The 22,275-nt window shown below is 35.6% G+C and overlaps 1 protein-coding gene across 2 annotated transcripts in view; it reads left to right on the top strand.

Annotated features, from left to right (window-relative positions):
* The window catches only part of GXYLT1 (glucoside xylosyltransferase 1), a 29,187-nt gene extending 8,964 nt beyond the window's left edge, over positions 1–20,223 (top strand). For both annotated transcript variants that reach the window (XM_036401562.2, XM_036401561.2), the window contains 6 exons: positions 7,642–7,816; positions 8,764–8,889; positions 9,700–9,951; positions 15,259–15,382; positions 15,699–15,871; positions 18,331–20,223. In XM_036401562.2, the coding sequence (XP_036257455.1) occupies positions 7,642–7,816; positions 8,764–8,889; positions 9,700–9,951; positions 15,259–15,382; positions 15,699–15,871; positions 18,331–18,492 (1,012 nt within the window). In that variant the 3' untranslated portion in view covers positions 18,493–20,223. The remainder of the gene's footprint in view (positions 1–7,641; positions 7,817–8,763; positions 8,890–9,699; positions 9,952–15,258; positions 15,383–15,698; positions 15,872–18,330) is intronic.
* The last annotated feature ends 2,052 nt before the right edge of the window (positions 20,224–22,275 follow it).

Below are 22,275 nucleotides of genomic sequence, written 5' to 3'. Positions count from 1 at the left end.
TCAGGAGGAAAAATCCTAAGGAAAGGATTTTTCATAAAAGATGTCTGCGACAGTTCTCTAACCTTCATAGTTCTCATCAGTACATAACTGAAGTTGTAAGTCAATTTTTCTTACATTTAAAATTTTGCTGATTGTCCTTTGATATCTTTTATCTTGATATCTTTTCTTGTTAGCATGAAGCTTGAATATTTCTGGGAAAGCAAAGGGGAAGAAAAGCTTAGCTTCACAAGACTTACTGTTTTTTTTGAAAATTGTGGGAAAGGCTTTAGATCCCTTGTCCCTCTCTGCTTGTGTATTGTCAGTGCTTTTTAAGCTCATTGGTTGTCAAGAAATTCCTTAAAGAAGTTACTTAGATTGATTTTTATTCTGTTAGTGAACTTCATCAGCAATTTGGAGCTGCTGAGTTTTTCTCGTTGCCGTTGGTAGCAATCCACACTGTCTGTCAATCCATAGGGATGCACATGACTTTGTTAGGCAGATGTAGCTATCGGAATAGACAGAAATAACTTTCTTTTCCTTATAGGTTATGTTTTGGGTATTTAGCTCTATGAAGTTTAGTGCAGTGGGATAAATGAAATGCTGTTGTGATTGAGGGTGAAGGGGCTTAGCTTATGCTAGGTGGAGGGACAGATATGATTGTAAGCTTCATTTAATCCTTGGACATCTGGGCCAGTCTAACACTTGTAGTGTTGAGACCAGGGAGGTTCTTGCTGTCTTCTGACCCCACTAAGCCTGGAGAAGTCCATGGATACAAAGTAATGCACAAAAATAGCAGAAAACGTCCTTTCCGGATATTCTGTCAGGCTTGAGGCAAGTGGAACCTTGGAACCAGAAATGGACAAATCCCATGCAGTTTATTTGCACATACCTTAAGCTATAACTTGTATTAATCTATTAACAATTCCGTATGTGGTTATGAAGACAATTCTGTTGAAGTATGCATAGATTATGACTTCACTGGGTGAGTCCACTTTCATGATGGAACATGGTGAGCTCTAAGGTTTGCAGAATTTCATGTTTATATATTTTGAAATTGAAAGAAAAAAAGCTGCTTAAATGAGTAAAGGGTGTGTGGTATTCAGATTAAACATTTTACATTAAGCTGGATTGTTTTATCAATATCTTACTATTAAATTAATCCCCATATGCTGTGCTGACTTCAGTGCTTGTTGAAGTCCTCAGTGAGATGCTCTAATTTATCCCAGAGTTAAAATGTCTCTTTTCCATTTTCCACTAAGTTTTTAAAACATTGGGAGCTTTTGGATTTTTAAGTATTTTTGTTGAAAAAAAGCTTGTTATCTCTCTGTTTCTAACCTGTAATTCCATTTAGTTTTTTTCCTGGATATCAGGAAAATTATATTTTATATATATTACATGTTTACTCTTGAGAGAACTTGGCACAGACATTTTTGAAATGCAGCTTTCTACGTTATTTCCTTTAAGTAGCTCTAAGTGTATTAAGTGAAAACTAATGTATAGATTTTTAAGATTCAAGTATATGTGATAGAAATGTTGGAGACATATAGAAGAATCTGGGAAATTTTTAAGAGAGAGATATGTGTATATAGACCTCAGTATGAGTGATGCAATAGTTGAAGAGCATTTGAAATTGATGACCTCTGAACAGGTGCTGGTTCTAATAAGGAATAATAAGCATCTTCAGGCTAGTCAGTGTAAGATCAATTGCTTTTGCTGTATGTGGGAAGGATTTTGTAGCTATTTTGCACCCACATTTTTTCACCACCATTCTGGTTATTAACTGTATTCTGGCACAGAGTATTTGTTACTTTTCACCTTGACAGAGGAAGCATGAGATTGCTTTTGCGTACAGTGGTATAGATATTATCAAAATTTTTAAAATGCTGATAAAGATAACATGAGGCTCAGATTTTGCATGGTCTAGATGATGCTTTTCTTTTCTAGTACACCTTTGAAGGTGCTCAGTACTGTCTAGCTGGTATGGCTGCTTATTTCCTAATGGGACTGACTAGGAAGAAGTTCTTAGGGGTCATTACTATGGCTATCTGACCAGGCTGATTTCAGTTGTTGGATGTTGCAACTAAGTGGGTTTTAACTTGTGTTGCTTGCTAAAGTAGAAAGTTTCACTAAGTTTGTGGGTATATTGAGCTTTGTGTGGCGTGGTTATATTGAAATTAATTCTGATAGTCCTGCAAAAAGGAATTTCTCTAAATTAGCAGGCTCATTGGAGAATGGGACTTCTATTTTTATAGTCAATTTAAAATTACTCGTATATTGTAACTTCAGACCTAATCTACTAATTGAGTTGGCATTGAGTAGATTACATTTGGACATCATATGCAGTGGTATCATTAGTGTACTTTTACAAAATAAGCTCTTGATTATGACATGTTTTACATGCAGTGCTGTAGTAGACCGTTAAGCTAAGTAAAAACTAGAATTTTCATCACTTTCAAATCCAGATAATGTCTGTAGTTACCTTGATCCTATTTGTAATAAGTGTGGGAGTGATTTAACAGCTGGATTTGAATCAGTGTAGCTTTGCTGCCTTCTTACTCTGCCTATTTGCTTTGTTTTTCTGGTGACTAAAGGCTGCTGGGTTAGGCTTCTTAGTGGTTGATTGATTTAGATCAATCAGGGCATTAAAAGGAAAAAGGATGCAATAAACCATCTGTATTGTACTTACATATCTACCATTTGATTCTCTGAGGTATATTGTAGTGTCAGCTTTGAAATAATACAGTTTGATTATGTGAAAATACTTTCTCTGCACAATTTAATGAATATAATTAGTGGTTTTTATGCTAATGATGAAAACCACTTCTATTACACAAAATTAGATGGAACTATATACAGGATATTCCTGTGGTTTTGGTACCCTCTCACCTGTGCTTTCCATGTATTATGTGAGAGTAGGAGAACTTTACCTTATACAAATAAAGACGACCTCTACTGCAATTCCTTGTGTCAAGTCTAAAGGACAGAGCTAAGCTTTTTGTGGAGCTGGTGGATATTTTAGTGCCAATAAAATTTGTATTGTTTTTTTTTTCCCCAGGAAATGCAGCTGGGATGCCATGAAGGTTCTAGAAAAGTATAACTTGTCAAAACATACCTCTGTAGCCTACTATGAAATTACAGTTTAGTAGCTGTAATTGACCTAGAAATGCTAATTTAATATACAATGTGTCATGGTAAACATCTTTAAATATAAGGCAGTGTCTTGACAGACAGGCTCTGGAAAACCTTGTTACAGCAGATTCACTAAGGATATCCTATGTTCTTCTCTCAGAGGTTATTAACAGAAGAATTAATCAGCACAGAACAAAGGGCTGCACTTGGCACAGAAGTACTTCAGGACAAGGCTTGTACCTGGCTTTTTGCTGCTGCTGAGTAGCATGTTTTAACATACATTTTTTTACTCACATTGGCAGAAGTGGATTGTTTTATACGTGTTTCCTAAACTCATGGAAGTATGTGTGGAGGTTTGTCTCTAGGCTTTTGTTTATTTTTACTGTCCCTACCCCTCATGTGTAATTAGTATCCTCACAAAATTTAAATTCTCTTATTTCTTCCTGAAGACTCAAATCCTGTCATGGCATCCTACGCAGTATCTTTTACTACATTACAGGTACCTTCTTTCTCTTCTATTTTAATTACCTGAGGTTTTTTTTCCCCTGCAGGAGCGAGGACTGCCATAGTATTGGATTTTTTTTTTTTAGAAATTAGGTCTGTGAAGTTTTCTTTGTTAGTCTATCCAACATCCTTACTAAAATACAGTTTGTATTTCACTCATTCTATTGTTGCTTTTTTCCAGCTTTTCCACTAGGTTCTCCCACACCAAAAGATGGAGCTATTATTAATTAGAAATGTGCATATAAAAAAAAAATCTTTTTTTTTTTTTGTTTTTTGCTTCTCAAGAAGTTTTTTGAAAGTATCTCCTCACTTTTGAAAGCATCTTAACCCTTTCAGAACCTGTATTTGACTTTCACTAAAGGTTCATACCAGAGCTGTGATTCCTGGTACCAAACCTGTTTAGCTTCAGACAAGTTACTATTCATGTAGAATAAATTTTATTTTGCTCATTGTCAATTCAGCAACTGAACTGCTAAAAAAAAATTGTATTGCCAAAAAATCTTGTGTCACTTGGTCATAACAGATACCAGACCAGTTATCTAAATGAGCACGGTTTTCCTTTCCCTGGCTTCTGGGGAGGGAGCTGCATGCCTAACTGCAGTGGAACAAAGATGGGGAGAAGGGTTACAGAGGTGGGAAAAGAAGGGAGCAGTTGAAGGCAGAAAATTTGGGAAAAAATCAGTGGAAAAACTGAAGCCATGTAGATATACTATTGAAGAAGGAAGTGAAAAAAATAATGAAAAACATAATTGGCTTTGTTGGTGGAGCACATTGACATTGAAGGTGAGGCTGCAAAGCTCAAGCTGGTAAGTTCTGCTGAACAATTTGCCTCTCATGTCAGGAAGAGGAAAGAAATGAAAGGTGCTGGCAGCTGAGGGTTTCAGTAAATAGTGTTCCTGGATGAAGGTGGGGATAGGGCTTCTCTCTGGGAGTGGACAGAGGTGTGTGTATGAAGGGGAGAGGAGTAGCACTGAGGCCTGCTTGCTGAAAGGGAGGCTGTGGTTCCCCGTGGTCTGTATGCAGGGAAGTCAAATGCAGCTTATAATCACTAAAGGATGTTTTTTCATGGAGTCTGGAGTAAGGACCACAGTTCCAAAGTCTCTTACCTTCTGCCTTAATACAATTCTGATATCTAATGTATCTCATTCCCTTTGTAGTGGGTAGTCCACAGAGGGAATGATGGCCTGTTCTTTCCAATGGCTTCTTGCTCCATTTGCTTCAAGGATAAAACTTTTTGTTATGAATTTATGGATCTGAGTCCAGCTGTTTCCCATTTGGTATGAGCTGAAATTCAGTTTTTGCTAGCTCTTTCTAATTTTCTTTTTTGCATTTAAAGAAATAATTTTTAAGCACAGATTTAAAAACATCGAACTCAATAAGTCTGAAAGTTACAGAAGAGATTGTGTGAGCAGAGTAACAGCATTATAACATAATCAGTTTTTTGTTGTGTGGCTTAAAAGTGTTCTTTTATTCACAGAGGTCACTAGATGTAGAAATAATAAACTACAGTCTTTGAATCTTAGTGCATTTTAGCGTTTCGTGAGCATAATTTTTGTCATACTTTATTCATGGCAAGCTGTGTGTTACATGTAGTTCAGGATTGGCTTTCAGCTATGCAGTTTGTGTAGGTTTTGCCCTTATTTATCACATGACCTTGTAATATCACTCTAGGCTCTCATGACTTCAGGGCTTAATTATTGTAATTCCCTTTTCAGTGGATTAGTGATGAGGCTAATCTGCTGCTTGCAGCTTGTTCACACTGTGGCAGTGTACTTATTTCTAGGTTTCAACTACCCTCATCATATTCAGCTTGCATTGTGTGTTTTACATTACTACCTACTACATGGTGTAATGCTTAAATTAGCTCTATGTATAAAGGTCTGAATAGGCATGTCTTGATTATATTTCAAGATTCTTTTTTTTTGTGTGTGTTAACCTGAACTAATTTTCAGATTTTGTTTCAAGATCTATAAAAGGTTTCAATCTGCAGATTAAATAATCTGAATATAGATGTCTGCATATTGGTGTCTATGTCACTTAGGTCTTAAACAGTGACTAAAATTGAAAGGGCATAGAGGATGATCCAGGTGACCAGCCACTTAGCTGCTGAGATGTGAGTGGTTGGTGTTAATCAGGAAGCACTTGGATATCCTAGACATCTTTTTAGGAGTAGTAGACACAAAATGATCTTTGAAATAGTCAGTCTTTTTGGCATCTGGAGATCAAGTGGGATATTTTAGAATTTACTAAATGGCACTATACCTATGTTGAAAGTTGATTCAAGCATTAGGTGTTTACTTTGAAATAAGGTGGATTACTCTCTATACTCCATAACCTGCTCATCTCTGTTGGCTTTAATGAGACTTCAGACACAGTTGAGGTTACATCCTCATTTAGGTGCCCTCTTTTGGATCTAAATCTGACCTATGAGGTCTTTTATCCATGTGATTTTTAATAATGCTCCAGACCTTGACTAAGACTGGCTGCATAATCTAATTAAAATTTTTTTGAAAAAAAAAGTTGTTTTATTTCTAGGGCATTAAATTCTTTGAAAACTTACAATGTTTTTTAAATGCAGTAATTATTCATGGCATTCAAATTCAGTAGTTTTACAGTGATAACTTTGCTTATATTTTGCCCTGTGGAAGTAAAAATAATGTGTGTAGCTCTTCTGTGCCTTAAAGAAAAGAGGCATATTTGAATATTATCTATTGTAAATTTAAAGGAAAACTTGTATGTATTTACTTGGTTGCATAAATTGAGCGGAGATTATGCACTAAGAATCACATCTGGTAATTTCTGTTTTGAAGTATCTCCAACAAGTTTCTAAGAATGGGTGATTTGTCAAGCATTTCTCTATTGTTAGTAGTTTAGTCTTTTCTAACTTCAGAATTGGTTTTGTGTTCATAATTTGACATTAAACTTGTAATTTAAACCTTCAGATACTTTTGGTTCTGTTAGCACCCCCCCACCATGGTCTGTGCAAACAGCTCAAGTGCATAATATTGTTTTCCACATGGGCTTTGAATTAATGTGTGTTTAAAAGCTTTTCTGAAAGCTTTTCTTTCTAAATCTGTGAAATCCAGGAGATTTTTGGTATACCCACTTTGTTTGCCACCAAGCTAATGGTATTTGCCCGATGACAGTTTTAGTCTATTGTACTGAAGCATCGAAATAACTTTAGAATGTGCCTGTATAATACACTCCAGGCACATGTCACGATAACTGTTGCACGGGTGTCTTCAGGAATAAAGGATTTCCCTGTCCCCACTCCTTGCAATGATTTAGCCTCAAGGCCATGGGCAGTGTGTGTGGTCAGTGTACCTGAGGGGTTTCCAGAAGCACTGGGAGCACCAGGGCATCCACAAGGCCATCTGATTAGTTTCCCCCTCATCCAGCCCACGTTGAACTCCTGCAAGATGAAAGGACAGGAGAAAGCTTTCTGTGTGTCAGTGCTTGGGTGAAGTGCTGAAGGGTGTGTTTGTCAAAAAAGGACTTACTGGAGCAGAAAATGGACAAAACCTAGATCAGTCAAAAATGTTCTTAACAGAATTTCTTGCAAGTAGATGTTATCTCACTTTTGTTGTTGAGTTCAACTCGGCTGTAATTGTCATTATTTTCCTATGTCTGTATTTAGTCCAGGGAGGGGGGGAAAAAACCCAAGTATAGACTTAATCTACTGTCAGCCTTTGACATTTTAATGTAACTTCATGTAGTCTTTCTTTTAGCATAGCTCTTTTAATGAATTTCCTTGCTAGTAATGAATTGTAAGAGTGTAAACAATAAATGTTTGTATATAGATCTTCTAGACCTTTTTTTATCCCTTGTAGGCTGGGGTGGTGGGAGTGATTATGAGAATGGTTCAGGTTAAAGGTAAGCATACATATGAGCATATTCTGTAGAGTTATACTTTGCTGGTTTAAGTATGGTAAAGGGTGTTTTGTTAATTACTTACTGCAGTAAATAGTAGAGTTTTTCTTTAAGCCTATGCTAGAAATAATGTCAAATGAAAAAATATTTTTGTATCAGATATGATTATATGAAAACACATCCTTCTGAGAAAATGCATCTAGCAGTGGTGGCCTGTGGTGAAAGACTGGAGGAGACTGTTACTATGTTGAGATCAGCCATTATTTTCAGCATCAAACCTCTCCATTTTCATATTTTTGCTGAGGACCAGTTGCATGAGAGTTTCAAAGACATAGTAAGTATTCAAAAATGTATTCAATCAAATTGTAGCACAATTTGTGGCACAATATACAGCAATTCTACATGTTTGATAGAGTGGCAGAAATGCAGGAGTCTAAGGTAATAAGGCATTTGTAGTGTTGAATGGGGATCTTTGAAATTTTTTCATGTGTAAGAATGCCGACCGCTGATACCAGAGTTTCTCCTAGAGACAGACCAAAACTTTCTGATCTGTCATCTTGAATCTGTTAAATACAAGCCTGATGTTCTGATCACAAACCAGTTACCTTGTATGAGCTTATTTAGAGTTGGCTTTACAAGAAAAAATTATAGATCTGTCATTTTTTTTTGTCTCTGTGCTTACAGCATGAGTCAGTCTTATATTGTTTAGAGAAATGGAAACACCTGTTTTTGAATGTGGTCGATATGGTTATGTGTAATTTTAGTAAATTTCAGTTAATTAAAATTACATTGTGACTGGAGTAGCAGTTGTAGAAGCTGATGAAGCTATAACTGTGGAGGGTTTTGCTATTGTTGTGCTTCAAATGTCACATCAGCTGTGACTTTAGTATGTTACACATGCTAATTTATATACACTGTTATGCAGACAGTAGCTGTGGCAAAAATGGAGTAAGATTAAATTTGGAAATAGTTCATTGGTATTTGTTCCATGGTAGGTTGTTAAGAGAGGAAGAGTTTTAATTAATATATGTACTTTTATAAATAGTAATTTATTTTGCTTCCTCTTCCTTTTGCATGTGATCTGATGTGATGTGTTTTCTTCACAGTGGCTTGCAGGTGCCACTTTTTGTTCAAGTCTTTTGATTAGCTGACAAATTCTTGGATTTCTATTGTAGAAAAGAAGCATTGCACTTGTGTTCAAGTATCAATTTGAATAGTGATTTGATTTTTTTTTTTGTTATAGAATTGAAGTAATTTTTGTGATTTCTTATTTTCACATAGCTTGAAGAATTCCCCTATGAAGGAAAAGTTAATTACACGATATATCCAATAACATTTCCATCTGAGAGTGCAGCAGAATGGAAGAAATTGTTTAAACCATGTGCTTCACAAAGACTATTTTTGCCAGTAAGTTACTTTGTAGTAGGACAGTCCAGAAGTCTGTTTATGAAGCATCAAATGTCCTTGTTAATCTGATTTCTGTTTGGTTTTAAATGAAGAACTACCACTACTCCTTGAAGTTACTTTTTTGGCATCCGAAAAAGTCCTCTGAATTTAACATTCTTCTGTGGCAGTAGTCCCCTATGGCATAAAAGTCCTTTTCTCACTTGATGCATTATGGCACAGTATCCTCAGAAAGAGGTGTAGGTCATGTCATCATCTCAGAGGTGAGATGGATTTATCACACCTCAGCTCCTCATTCCATTGGAAAGTCTCTTGTATGCATGGGTCTGAGAAGTCCTAGAGAAAGGGAGACAAGAAATGGGCTCTTGTTGCCAGTGTTTTGTGCATGTGCTCATCTAAGACACTTCAGAGGATGTGCTTCATGCTTGGGGGATTAGAGCCATGGCAGCTGTCTCCCAGAGGTGGGCTCTTAACACTTGTTTGATCAGCTGCATGAGCAAGCAAAGGGAGCAGGAGCCAGTAGAGGAGCTCCTGTTAGGGTAACACCTGGCCTCCACCTACTCTTAAGGAGCCCTGACATATAAAATGTAGAATGAGTACCTTTGCAATGCTGTTCTATATGAAAGTTATTTCCCTCCACAGAAATTCTTTAAAATGTGAGAAAAAGGAATGATACAAATTTATTGACTGCAAGCTGTCAGTGTAAAGTGAATTTATTTGCATATGACAAAAATTTGTTTAACTTTCTTGTGTTTTATTAAGAGAAGTTCAATAAAACTTAAAATTTTGGTTTTAAATTTCTTTCCCTCACAGTTAATCCTCAAAAATGTGGATTCACTACTGTATGTTGATACTGACATCCTGTTTTTGAGGCCTGTTGATGATATTTGGTCTTTTCTGGGAAAATTCAACTCCACACAAATTGCTGCAATGGCACCAGAACATGAAGAGCCTCGTATTGGGTGGTATAATCGATTTGCTAGACATCCCTATTATGGAGTAACTGGAATTAATTCTGGAGTCATGCTAATGAATATGACACGTATCAGAAGAAAATATTTCAAGGTATGTGTGTTGCTACAATTGCATTTTTGGTGAATTTCCATCTTTTAATTCTATTTCTGTTTCATATTCATATGTATTTTTCAAAATGTTTTTTTCTGTAATTGTAATAATGCTCTGAAAGTACACTGTGTTTAAAATAGTATCTGTTTTTTAAATGTCATTCACTATAAGACTTTTAATTTCAAGTGTGCTTGCTTGATTTATTTTTTCATAGTTCTGAGAGATCCTTTGACTTGATACAGTTTGCTGTAAGTTACTTTTGCTAATACATATGCCCACATTATTCCTTCACTACAGGCATCCCAGAAAAAGAGTTATTGTAAATTTGTAAAATGTGTGTGGTTGTATGACCAGGAGGTGGTGCTAAAACATTTAGTAAGTTGTTGAAAAGAAGATTTCCAAATTTTGATCTTTTACATTGTAGCCAGGTGATTATCACCCTAAGTATTTTTTTATTTGCTTTGAAGTCCTAGTTTTTGTAGACAAAATTTTTCATGAAAGTAGCTACTACTACATGCATGGAAGCAATACACACACCAGTAGAAATGGTCACTGCTTCTCAGACTTGAAGTTTTTTCTTATGTACTTGAAACACAAGTACAGAAGCAGTGTTGTGTGATTATGCTTGGGGGAAAGTACATCTCTGTTTAAGAGAAGTTTGATAAGGGAAAAATAATCATGCAGTCAAAAGCTTCTGGAAGATGCATTCATAAGAGGAGCAATATAAACTTGCAGTAGACCTTAATTTTCCCCCATTTCCAGTGTGATAAGCAGCTTTCATCCTAGCATTCTTGCTGTGTATTTTTCTTGAAAAAAAATTCAGAGAATTTAAGAGAAATGGAGAATGGATTATCTCAGTTGTAGTTAAAAGTAGAGTTATAGTAGCTGTAGTACATGGCCGCAGTTTCTCCAAGAAAACTTATTGGAGAAGAAGTTTATATCTTAAGCTCTGGCAGTGCATTTCTGACTAGTGATTTATTTTCAGTGTGGTAAACACTAAGATAAAGTTGGTCTTTTATTCACTCTGTGCCAGAATTCTGGTTTGGCTTCTCAGTACAACTTAGTGTATCTGAGTCTATACACAGTAGGCCTGAGAGTGTATGACTTTTGCTTGTGACTGATAGCAAAGGAACGACTATTCTCAAACCTTTGGAAAAGAAATAGACCAAATTCAGGGGTAGGGGCTGTCCTAATACCCCTTGCCAGTGACACTGCAGATGCTTTTGGACCTTACAGGTAACCAGTTCCATGTTGTGTCCCATTAACTATTCCAGTGAAATACAGTAGAACTAGAAAATGCTTCCTTGTGTTATGGGAAGGTGTGAATTTGTTTATATTCTTTCAGGAAGCTCAACAAATTCTTCAAGGAGTTCTGGGAGTTTTTTTATCTTTTTAAAAATACCCATAGACCTTTTTGCATGATACTGTAGAGGTAGAGCATTTATCTGAAGTGAAAGTTTTGGATCAGGATATTCCTCCAGTGCTATGGATTTAAAACTGTGGGTTCTTTGTCTGTTGTAGCCCAAATTACAAGCTGAGCCGCTTGAGGCCTTTAAGCATCTTTCTTCTGTTGTCACATTGATTTTTAAGAGTCAGGAAGATCCAGAAGATGGATAAATAAAAAATAGAACTAGAGACTTTAGCCTATGGTTATAATGTTCATCTGGGTAGCAATAACCTGTAGTTCCATGTACTGCTCCAGGATTAAGTAATCTTTTATCCACTTACCTATTTAAGCCTCCTCAGTCTTCTCAGGAGTGTCAGGCCATTTCAGACAAGCATCCCAGCTCCTGGGCTGTCAGTGGTGCCTAATGGATGTTGTTCCTTCTGGTCCTATCTTATTTGTCTTGTGTGTGGAGTCTCTGTACGGCACAAATGCATGCACTAAATGCACACGTGTGTATGCTTGTGTACAGCTAGAAGTGCATGCACAGATGTGCTACTGAATATTATACTGCATTGTACTGGTCATTATACTGCATAACTGCACATGACACTAGAATTCATAGTGAAGCTTCTGATGGTTAGTGCCTACATGTTGTCTCTGCTAAGCAGCAGTTAGAAAATGGGAATGTAAAGCAGTCAAGACTGTTTAGGATATTGAAGAGGTAATAGTAGGTGACTTTTTTTGTATTTGTATACATATAGATGTAGATTTTTTTTTAAAGAGATATAGCAAATGCTACAGGCATGGTGCTTTTAAGCAAAAGGACCAGTGAGGCAATGTGAATAGAGAGGAATGACTTCAATCACATTTATTGAGAAGGTTATTGATGCTTGAGATGCACGCACTCAAGGAAGGGAGCAAGCTCTTAGAAAATAAAACAAGCCCCAAATAAATTAACTTCAGATAGAGTGTGCAAAGGTTCACAGCTATGCTTTAGGAAAAAAGAAACAAAGTTCAGAGAGCTTCTATGACCTAAACCATTACAACTTTTTTTTTATCATTCATTGTTGCTTAGGGCTGTAGTTTCAAGAAATATGGTAAGCCTGCAAAAAACCAAATTGCTTCTAAAAGGAAGGCTTCTGTCTCTTAGTAGCTTCTTATCCCTACTTCTCTTATTTACTTGGTTGTAGCCTTTGATTTTAGGTCCTTTCTATGATTCAATTCAATTTGCTAACAGTAAAAAAAAGAAAACCTTCTGCTGGGTTATTGAAGTATATCAGCTTACATAAACACGCAGTAAGTGTTAGCACTACATTTTTAGTGTAAGAACAGCATCATGTAAACAGAAGGCAGAGGGCTGGCTCTCCCTTGGCATTAAGGAAATTTAAATTGGTCAGCTGTTTGTGGGACACAGCTGCAGTTTGTTTAGATATTGCTGTGTGATTTGAAAACCTTTCCTCAGCTTTATATTTTCTTAGAATTTAAAAAAAGTAAAGGCTAAATGTGACAGCTTTTTTAAGTCTGACTTCAGCCTTTGCCAAGCAGAAGTTTTCTGGTACAGAAATGAGTAATGACCAAGCTAAACAAACAAAAAACCGACCCAAAATGTCAGAAAATACTTTGATGTTCCTCCATATTTTTTCTTCTTGCACATTTTCTTCTGCTCAAATAAACTAGAGTTTTGAGAGTTCTTAAGAACCTGGCTGTATCAGTGTGATGTCATCACAGAAATGCCTACTATCATTTGGAGATTTTTTCTCAAATTGCTAGCATTGTTTGCATGTTGTGGAATACTGTAGAGAAGGCTTATATTCTGGACATTTTAAAATTAATGTAATATTTTTTCTTCGAGTTTTTTTACTTGAGTAACTTCCAAAAAGTAGTTCTATCAGAATCCTACTTCTCAGGCTTTCACCTTACAATGGAATATTTTAAAGAAGAGAAACAAGTAATTATTCAAGTAGTTTCCCTTGCTCCTACACTGGTGTCATGGTATATCACTGCTGTTTTATTAATATATAGCTCTTTTCTATTTATGCAAAGGTTATGGAAATATTACAATTTCCAGTTCTTAAATCTGACAGCACTATTTGTCAAGTAGCATTGCTTCTAGACATCTGGCTATGTGATGCACGTTCTTACCTGCTTTGCATCTTCTTGGGATATCCTCTGGATTTCTCTGCTGTTAAAACTGTGCAAGTGGAAAGAAAATTCTATTAAATAATGACTTAAACAATTTAAACTTCTATTTCTATGTGTTGCTCTAAAACTGTATTTGTCATTGTATATTCTTGTACCATCATTTGCCTGGTATGAATGAGGTAATTTAATTCTGATTTTAATTCTTAGCATTTTGTCTAAACTTAAACCTTAGGTCAGTATTCTGGGAATTGCAAATTTCAGGTGAGGGAGTAATCTTTACTGACTGTGATTCAGTCCTATTTATTTGCTTTTTTGGAAGGGTTTAGCTTAGTAATAAAGCTTGTGTTTTATTTAATATAATCACTTTGCATTTAATCTAATGATAATTCTTACTGGCAAAGAATTTTCTTGTGCATTTCTTATGCCTGTGCTCATTGAATACTTGCAGGAAATCATAATCATAAATTTTTTAGGAGAGGAGAGACTGTAATATTCTCTTTGGCTTCTTGCATAATATAAGGTATAGATCTTTTTTTGTATTAATTCTTGTCTGAAATCTTGTAGTATTTCTTGGTTTAGTCTTCAGTTCTGAAAGCCCTTCATATTTGATGGCTGAAGTGATCTGAGGGAAGAGTAAAAGCTGAACTGCAATTTTATGCACTTTCTACTTTGTCAGTGTAAAGCACAGAGAAAGAAGTCTTTGATACTGTACATCTCAAACTGAGTATTTTGCTCCTGTCTCTTAACATGATATTCCTGTATGCAAATCTGAAACGATACTGGAGTTCTAATACAATTTTTCTTTTGGCAACTTGCTTAAAAAGCAGCAAGGTTAAATTGCTTGTACCTGTTCAGGAATTTTCTCTCTATGGGACTTACTGCTATTCCATCCCCACTCTCAAAACTGTGAAGTACAAAGTGAGCAGCCTTGTTCCTTTTCATAAATCTTAAATAAGCTGTAAAGATAAGAGATTAGCTTTAGAATATGTAACAATTTAAACTGCAGATTTGAATCCCTTTGTTAACATGGAATTCAGTGTAGGCCAATTTACTCCAAGTAGCTGCTTCTCAACCAGAACCTTAGAAGAGCTCCTTGTCTTTTGAAGTGATTCTGCTACATCAAGAATTCAGGAATTTGGTATCAGCTGTTGTTTTGGTTCTTACTGACTTTTGCTACTGAAAAGTTGTCGTGTTGATGAGGAAATTCAAGTTCAGTAACTAAAAAAATAAGTTCAACTTGATGAAAATACCTCTGAAAACCTTTGAAGGATTTCTGTATTTTTGTACACTACTTTGTAGCCAGTATTTTTTCTCTGTCTGTATTTGGACCTATTTAAGAATTAATTTTATATTGAACTGATTTGAATTTTTGCAGTTAGCGTTAGAACCTGTGTATATTATAATTCTGTGAAAAAGAGAGAAATTGCATGACGTGTGGATATTTAAATACTCCCCATCTACTTGCTGCATGACTTAAACACAGTTTTGGTGTTAGATCCTACTGCTGCATAAAAAATCCCTTGCTATTCTTAGAATTCTTGATTTGAGATGTTAGAGGAAAATTTTTCGGTAAGTTGATCATTGAGAAATAAAGCATATTGGAAATGTCTGTAAGGAATTTCTTTAGACAGACTTCTTGGTTTAAAAGGAAGAAGTTGTCTATACATTTGAGATTTGTACCTTTGCAGTGCTAGCTACTGTGATTCTGTAAGGCATTTCCATCCCTATAGATGTAACTGTCCTGAACATGTGTGGTTTTGCTTTGTTCTGTTTAACAGAATGATATGACACCAGTCCGGTTACAATGGGGAGAAATTCTGATGCCACTACTGAAGAAATACAAGCTGAACATAACATGGGGTGATCAGGATCTATTGAACATTATGTTTTTTCACAATCCAGGTAAATCCACATTGATTTTCAGCCTAACCACTGTGAAGTTATCTTTTCCATAGAAAAAAAATCTCCAGGAAAAAAATCCAGGAAAATATGCAATAAGCAGGCTTTTGGGTAAAAGCCTTCAAGGGACTATTCATTTACTTAGTTCTCTGAAAGCATTTGAGACAGTGCTGGAGCTTGCTAGAGTGTAATGAACTGTTAGATTTCAAAACAACTTTCCAGAAATTTATAAAGCTGTCCTAAATAAATAAAGAAAATATTGGTTTATTTCCTGAAACAATTTTGATACTTAACCCAGGGCTCTCATTTTTCCACACAGAAAGTCTTTATGTCTTTCCTTGCCAATGGAATTACCGGCCTGACCACTGTATCTATGGAAGCAATTGTAAGGCAGCTGAAGAAGAAGGTATATTTATTCTTCATGGAAATAGAGGTGTTTACCACGATGATAAACAACCAACTTTTAGGGCTGTCTATGAAGCAATAAAAAATGTAAGTGATTTTTGCATTGTACTTTGTATTCTTTCGTGTATGTTTATCTATAGTGGTAAATGTATTTTGTAGGCATGTTGATATTCACCTTGATTGCAACAAAGTAATTTTTTCACTTTTAAGTAACATCAAGTGTTTTACTGCTTTTTTCTCTTTTATTGATTGGATGGAGTTCCAGTAAATTCCTGTTTTGATGAACATCTTTTGATACAGAGTGTAGACTGTATCTAGGTTAGGATTTGAGAACCATGCCTGTAGTTGTCAGTGTTTATTTAAAAGGCTTTATTCTCATTTATTTAATAAATCACCTGGTGAATTGTTTCTGTGAGCTTTTGGACATCTTGGAATATCTGAATAATAGGAAGGTGCCGACAATGATCACTGAAATCCAGATACCTGGCCCTGCATGGAGCCATCCCTGAAAGTTACACCATACACCTGAGAGCATTGTTCAAAGACTTCCTGCACTGTGCCAGGCTTCATGCTGTGACCACTTCTCTGGGGAGCCTCTTCCAGTGCCCAGCCGCCCTCTTTCCGAAAATCCAACCTAAACATCCCCTGACAAAACTTCGGGCCATTGCCTCAGGTCCTGCCTCTCACTGGTCACCAGAGAGCAGAGATCAGTGTCTGCCCCTTCTCTTCCCCTAAGAAGGAAAATGTAACTGCAGTGAAGTCTCCCGTCAGTCTCCTCCAGGCTGAACAGACCAAGTGACCTCAGCCACTCCTCACATGCTTTCCCCCAAGGCCTTTCACTATCTTTGGTCCTCCTTTGGACACTAATAGCTTTAGATCCTTACATTGTGACCAAAACTGCACGCACTACTTAGTCAAGGTGAGGCCACACCAGTGCTGAGTAGAGAGGGACAATCTTTATCTCCATGATATCTGAATGAGCCATCACCAGAAACTTAATTTTTTTGGAGATTTTAAAGTGCAGAAAAATCCCTTCTTCCCAAAGTTAGTGTGTATTTACTGCAACACTTTAATACCTAATTGTATCTAGATTTGGATTGTAAAATTTTTTTTTATATACTACGTTTTGACCGTTTCCAGAAATTCAGTGTATTAATATGTTGCTGTTCCTTTAAATACTAAGCAAAATGACTTCTTTTCATTCTGCAAATAAGTCATCTAATGAGGCATTTATCACTACATCAGTATACTCACTGAAGAGCTGTAAAACTTAGCACTGATGCACATTTTAATGCAAGAGGCTACTGTGTGTGTATAACCTACAAAAATCAAGAGTATATTTTAATGTTGCTTTACAACACATTGTCATACAGGTATAAAAATGAAGAAAAGTACTTTTGGGGGTCTGAGAATACATTGCAGGGAAAGTGATTGTATTTCCATAAAAATATTATTTCTTTGTTTCCTTTGAGCATTGTCTAATATAGAAGAAAAAATTATTTCCTTTTATTTATGATTCCATTTCATATGTGGATGCGTCAGAGAAAGTATGTAAACCACTACTGATTCAGTGGTAATAAGATGAACAAAATTATGTTACTTCAAAATGCTGTTTTAACTTAGCATTTGTTTATAAAAAACATTGCAGTGTTAAGCTAATGACAACTTTATTTCATGCCCATGTTAAACATAGTATGTGTTTGACCATCATTCAATTTAATGAAACGTCAGTACCACTTTTTATACTGCTGTTTCATTATAGTTTGATAAGACTTGTATTACTTAAAGGTTATGTGTCATTTGAGAAAGTCACCATACAACAAAAAAAATATCCAGAAATAATTTTAGAGTTGTAAATTTTTAATTGGGTGTGACTGTGTTCACAGGGGTTCTTGGATGAGGGAAGAGATGAGAATGTTGACTCCATGTTCAGAAGTCTTGATTTATTATTTTATGATATATATATATTACATTATAACTATACTAAAAAGAAAAAGGACAGGTTTTCTCAGATGCTAACTAAGCTAAGAATAGAAAAGAAAAGAATGATAACAAAGGCTCGGACTCTGTCCGAGATAGCTCAGTCCTTGATTGGCCATTAATTATAAGCATCCAAGATGGGCCAATCACAGGTGGACCTGTTGCATTCCACAGCAGCAGAAAACCATTGTTTACATTCTGTCTCTGAGGCCTCTTAGCTTCTCAGAAGGAAAAATCCTAAAGAAAGGATTTTTAGTGAAAAGATGTCTGCGACAATTGGGTAAGGTATTTTTAAAAATTTCCTCCTTGCCTGTCTGAATACGTTCATTTGCCTAGCATAAAAGAAATCTTTCTTCTTAGGTTTATTGAAAGCATGAGATTGTACTTTTGTAATTTAGAGTTGTTTTTAAATTATTGCATTCAGAAACACTCCTGAGTTCTTGAAAACATTTAATAAACCTATAGACAGCAAATGTGATGCTGAAAATAATTTTTATAAAACTCTAATACCTCTGAGTAATGACACTCTTCCATATTAACCTTAAATTTTCTTAACCTCTTTTCAGTATTCATTTGGAGATGACCTGGTTCATTCGCTGCTGCAGCCCCTAGAGCGGGAGTTACAGAAAACCACGCACACATACTGTGGAAGAGTATACAAAGTATTCATAAAGCAGCTAACAAAAAGTGTAAGAGACTTGTATGCCAGAAGATCAAAGGGAAGGTGATTTTTGACTCCTAGCTGTTACATCAAGAGACTGAATTAACATAGCTGGTCAAAAGGTGCAAGAATTCTATTACAGCTTGAATGGGCTCTTAATGTGCCCAGAAAAAAAGTTTACTAGCATACATAAAAATGAAGAAAATATTCATGTAATGAAGAGCAAGAATTTTTTTCTGCAACAATGACTTTCTGGTTTTCTGAAGTTCAGTCAGTGCTAATGTTTGTCTCATATCTGATGATTTGGGTGTTACTGGCTCCAATGGTCAGTAATTTTAGTCTGCATAATTCAATTATCTAATGATAAATGAACAAGGAAGAAATGAAGATGACTCTGTTTGGGAGTGTACCTCATATATTGTCTAGAATTCTATTAAACTGTGAATGTAGCAATAACTGAGTCAGCAGCACTAACCTCACTTTAAAGGTGTGAGCCTTTATGTAAACAAAGCTGTTTACAAGTGCAGAAAATATTCTCTTGTCAAAGAAATGTGTTGTAATCATTGACAATCTGTATGTGCCTTTATATGTTCATCTCTTACATGTTGAAGTACTGTTTTGACAATCTTGTTTCGTTTATCTCAGATGTAAACTGCACACTATAAATATGATTTTCTGAGAAATTGAGGATTAGTATGTGATACTAGTTTTCTCTGTAGTAAATACAGAGACTTTATATTAAAAAAAATTTGTTTCAACATTATAGAGCCATTAGCACCAAAAGGTAGAGCAGAACTGAGGGGGTTTTAAGTAAAAATCCAGTTTGAAGTTGCTTGTCTTACAATACTTTAAAAAATTTCATGGTTTTGCAGCTTTATTGGGCATTTTGGAAGTAGAAAAAAAGCCCAGTAGTGGAAAGCTGTTGCTGTTGTATTTCCATACTAGGAATTATTACCTGATGATTGTTATAGAGTATGTAGTACCTAAAAGTGAAGAGCTGTAGTACGAGTTCTGATGCTTCATCAGACTGTGTATTAGATGGGGTTTTTTTAGAGAATATATCCTGTTATAATATTTTTTTAATACATGGCTTTAAGATACTTTTGGGGCAGACCCTCAACTACATGAATGCATTACTGTTGATAGGGTGATAGTGATTTGCAACAGGAAAGGATTAGATTTCCTCCAATTATCTTAGTGAAAAAATAAAACCTTCTGTTTAAGTAATAAAAACTTTTTCTCCTGAGAAAACTATGAAGAAAAGGGCTGAATTCTAGTGTTACAGTTAAATATTTAAACTTGCATGGTATGAAATGTATTTGTAAAGTATATATGAACTTAGATAACCTGTCTAAGTGAGATGAAGTCTTCATAAAGTGAGCTTTTGGATTCCAGGACAGTTCCTGTGTGTTGAACATGGAGGATCCACTCACTGACTTGCACCTTCATCCCAACCCCATTTTAGAAGCTTAATTTTTGTAGCTGTTTCCTGGTAAAAGATCGACTGGCTCTGACTTCCAGATCCATGTGAGCTGGACAAATGCTTTAGCAGTACAAGAACACACTCCACTGTCAGCAGAGTTTGTATCCTGCTTCTAATTTCCCTGCAGGCTCAGGGTATAAATTTTTGGGATGGAATCTAGGAAGCAGTCTGCCTCTCACGTAGATCTCTTCTTGCTGTGTAACCTTTTGAAGTCTGAAAATGTAGAAATCTCTGTGAAGGTGAATACTGTAACTGACTGATTTTACAATATGCAGTGCATTATTTTTTTACATAAATACTGATTTTTTGTATCAATTTGTCTTCAGCTTTTCTTTTTACTTGTACTCTGTGTTTGTATTTAAAAAAATCTTTTGACTTTTTGTGCTTGTCTTTGCAGAAACTTTCAGTTTTGAATTTATTTTAAGTATGTTGAAGACATGTCAAGATACTCTTAAAACCTAATGGACCATTTAAGAATAAAAGGGGAATGTGGACCTTAGCAGCAACATTTCCACTTAAATTTCAAATTTTATGGTGGAGTAGAACAAAAAGAATTAATATTGATGCTTATTGTAGCACAAAGATTCTTACTTTGTGCTTATAACTAGAAATGTTTACTTACCATATTACAAATAGCAGAATGGTCTTGTGCCATAGGTTTTGACTAATTTTTTTAATAGAAATGAAAACAGCTCATCTCAGTTCACCTCCAGGTAACACTCATGAACACTTTAGAAAAGTTTTAAAAAATGCAAAAAGCTTCCATTAAGTAATTCTGCAGAGTATTTGTCTGTTTCAAGTACATTTTTAGTTCTCTAATCCTTGTGTTTTAAATTTAGAACCTACTTTTACAAACAAAAACCCAAATCTGGCTTATAAGGGAAACATTTAGAGACACTAAAAAGACTGGGAATCCAGAGAATGTGATAGAAACCAGTTATGCTCCAAAACATTTGGATACCTGATTTGTAAGTTTAGATGCTTAGAAGTGTAGAGCTTACATCCAGCTTGGGAATTCTTGTCTCTCTAGTTTTACAAGCATTGCTTCTTCTACATAGTAAGTACTAACAAATTACAGACCTTTAGGAATCAAATTTTTAATGATTTATTTGTTATAAAGTTATTATAAAGTGTAAAGTTTGATAGAAAAATATAATTATCAGGAAATACACATTCAGGTTAACTGAAGATAAATCTGTCTTCCTCATGCTTGATTAGTCTCTATGTCATGGTACCTTATTCTGTCTCTTCCAAAGGGATCACAGTCTCATGGCAAAGAGATCTCTGTGAAGATGTTAATATCTTATTTGGATGAACTTCTGTCACTCATTGTAGACAATATGAAAAGCAAGCTGTCCCTTCATGGGACTGAAATACCCTTGTGTGTGGTGCTTGTGCCACTGCCAGTTACTAAGGCTGCATAAGCTTTATGAAAATGTCTGTCCAGTTATTTGTAGTTTTGCTGAAATTTAGACTGTGGTGACCTTTAATGCCAGTTGAATTGGTTTTGGAAAGCTTTTGGTTTAAGCTTAGAATGATAAAGAAAGCAGATTGGGGGAGGGGGGAAATATTTTTTGTTATCCTTATTTTAAACATATTTCAAAAGAGAATGGAGTTGCCTTATGCTGGTTTTGACCTAAATTTGGTCAAGCTGTAAACTTCTGGCAAAATGCTGATTGGAAAACTGAGCTGTCATTGTATTTCTTGATTTGTATCAGATTTCTCTCCATACCAGACATACTCCAACCATTCAGGCTTTCCACACTTCCATCTGTACATTTTACATAACAGGATGATTAGAAGCCAGCTCTCTTCCTTTTCCTCCTCCCAAATTATACTTCTATCTACACAGCATGGAAAAGAAAGTAGCTGCAATCTAGTGGTGGGAGTAGGATATGGTCTGGGTCTGCTTGGAAGGTTTAGGAGCAGAACATGCCAGAGGTATAGCTGAAGGTGTAATGTGTTAGCTGTATGTGCATTCTTGGGCTCTTTTTTGCAGTGGAAACACAATTAATTACTGCTGCTTATTAACTCACATTTATCGCTGTCATGGTGTTTGTGGCAGATTAAATGGGGTGAAACTCAGCACTAACTTCAGCTTATCTGTAGGAAAACACTATCTGTAGGAAAACACTAGACTTCTGGTTTCTTCTGCCTGGTTTATAAAGGTGTCTCCAAATGTATAGACATATGTAGAACTTCCACTCCTCAGAAAGCTTAAGTTATTTTTCATTGTCTGTTTTCTGGTTCAAATTGAAGGATTTTCAACTAGCAAACAGGTTTAACAATATCTATTTACTGGCAGTATGATTTATTTTTTTACTTGACTAAGTGGAATATTCATGTGTAATTAAAATGAATGTATAG

Source organism: Molothrus ater, chromosome 5, assembly GCF_012460135.2.
Source record: "Molothrus ater isolate BHLD 08-10-18 breed brown headed cowbird chromosome 5, BPBGC_Mater_1.1, whole genome shotgun sequence".
In the NCBI taxonomy this organism is placed as follows: Eukaryota; Metazoa; Chordata; class Aves; order Passeriformes; family Icteridae; genus Molothrus; species Molothrus ater.
This window is presented reverse-complemented; position numbering and strand designations above follow the sequence as displayed.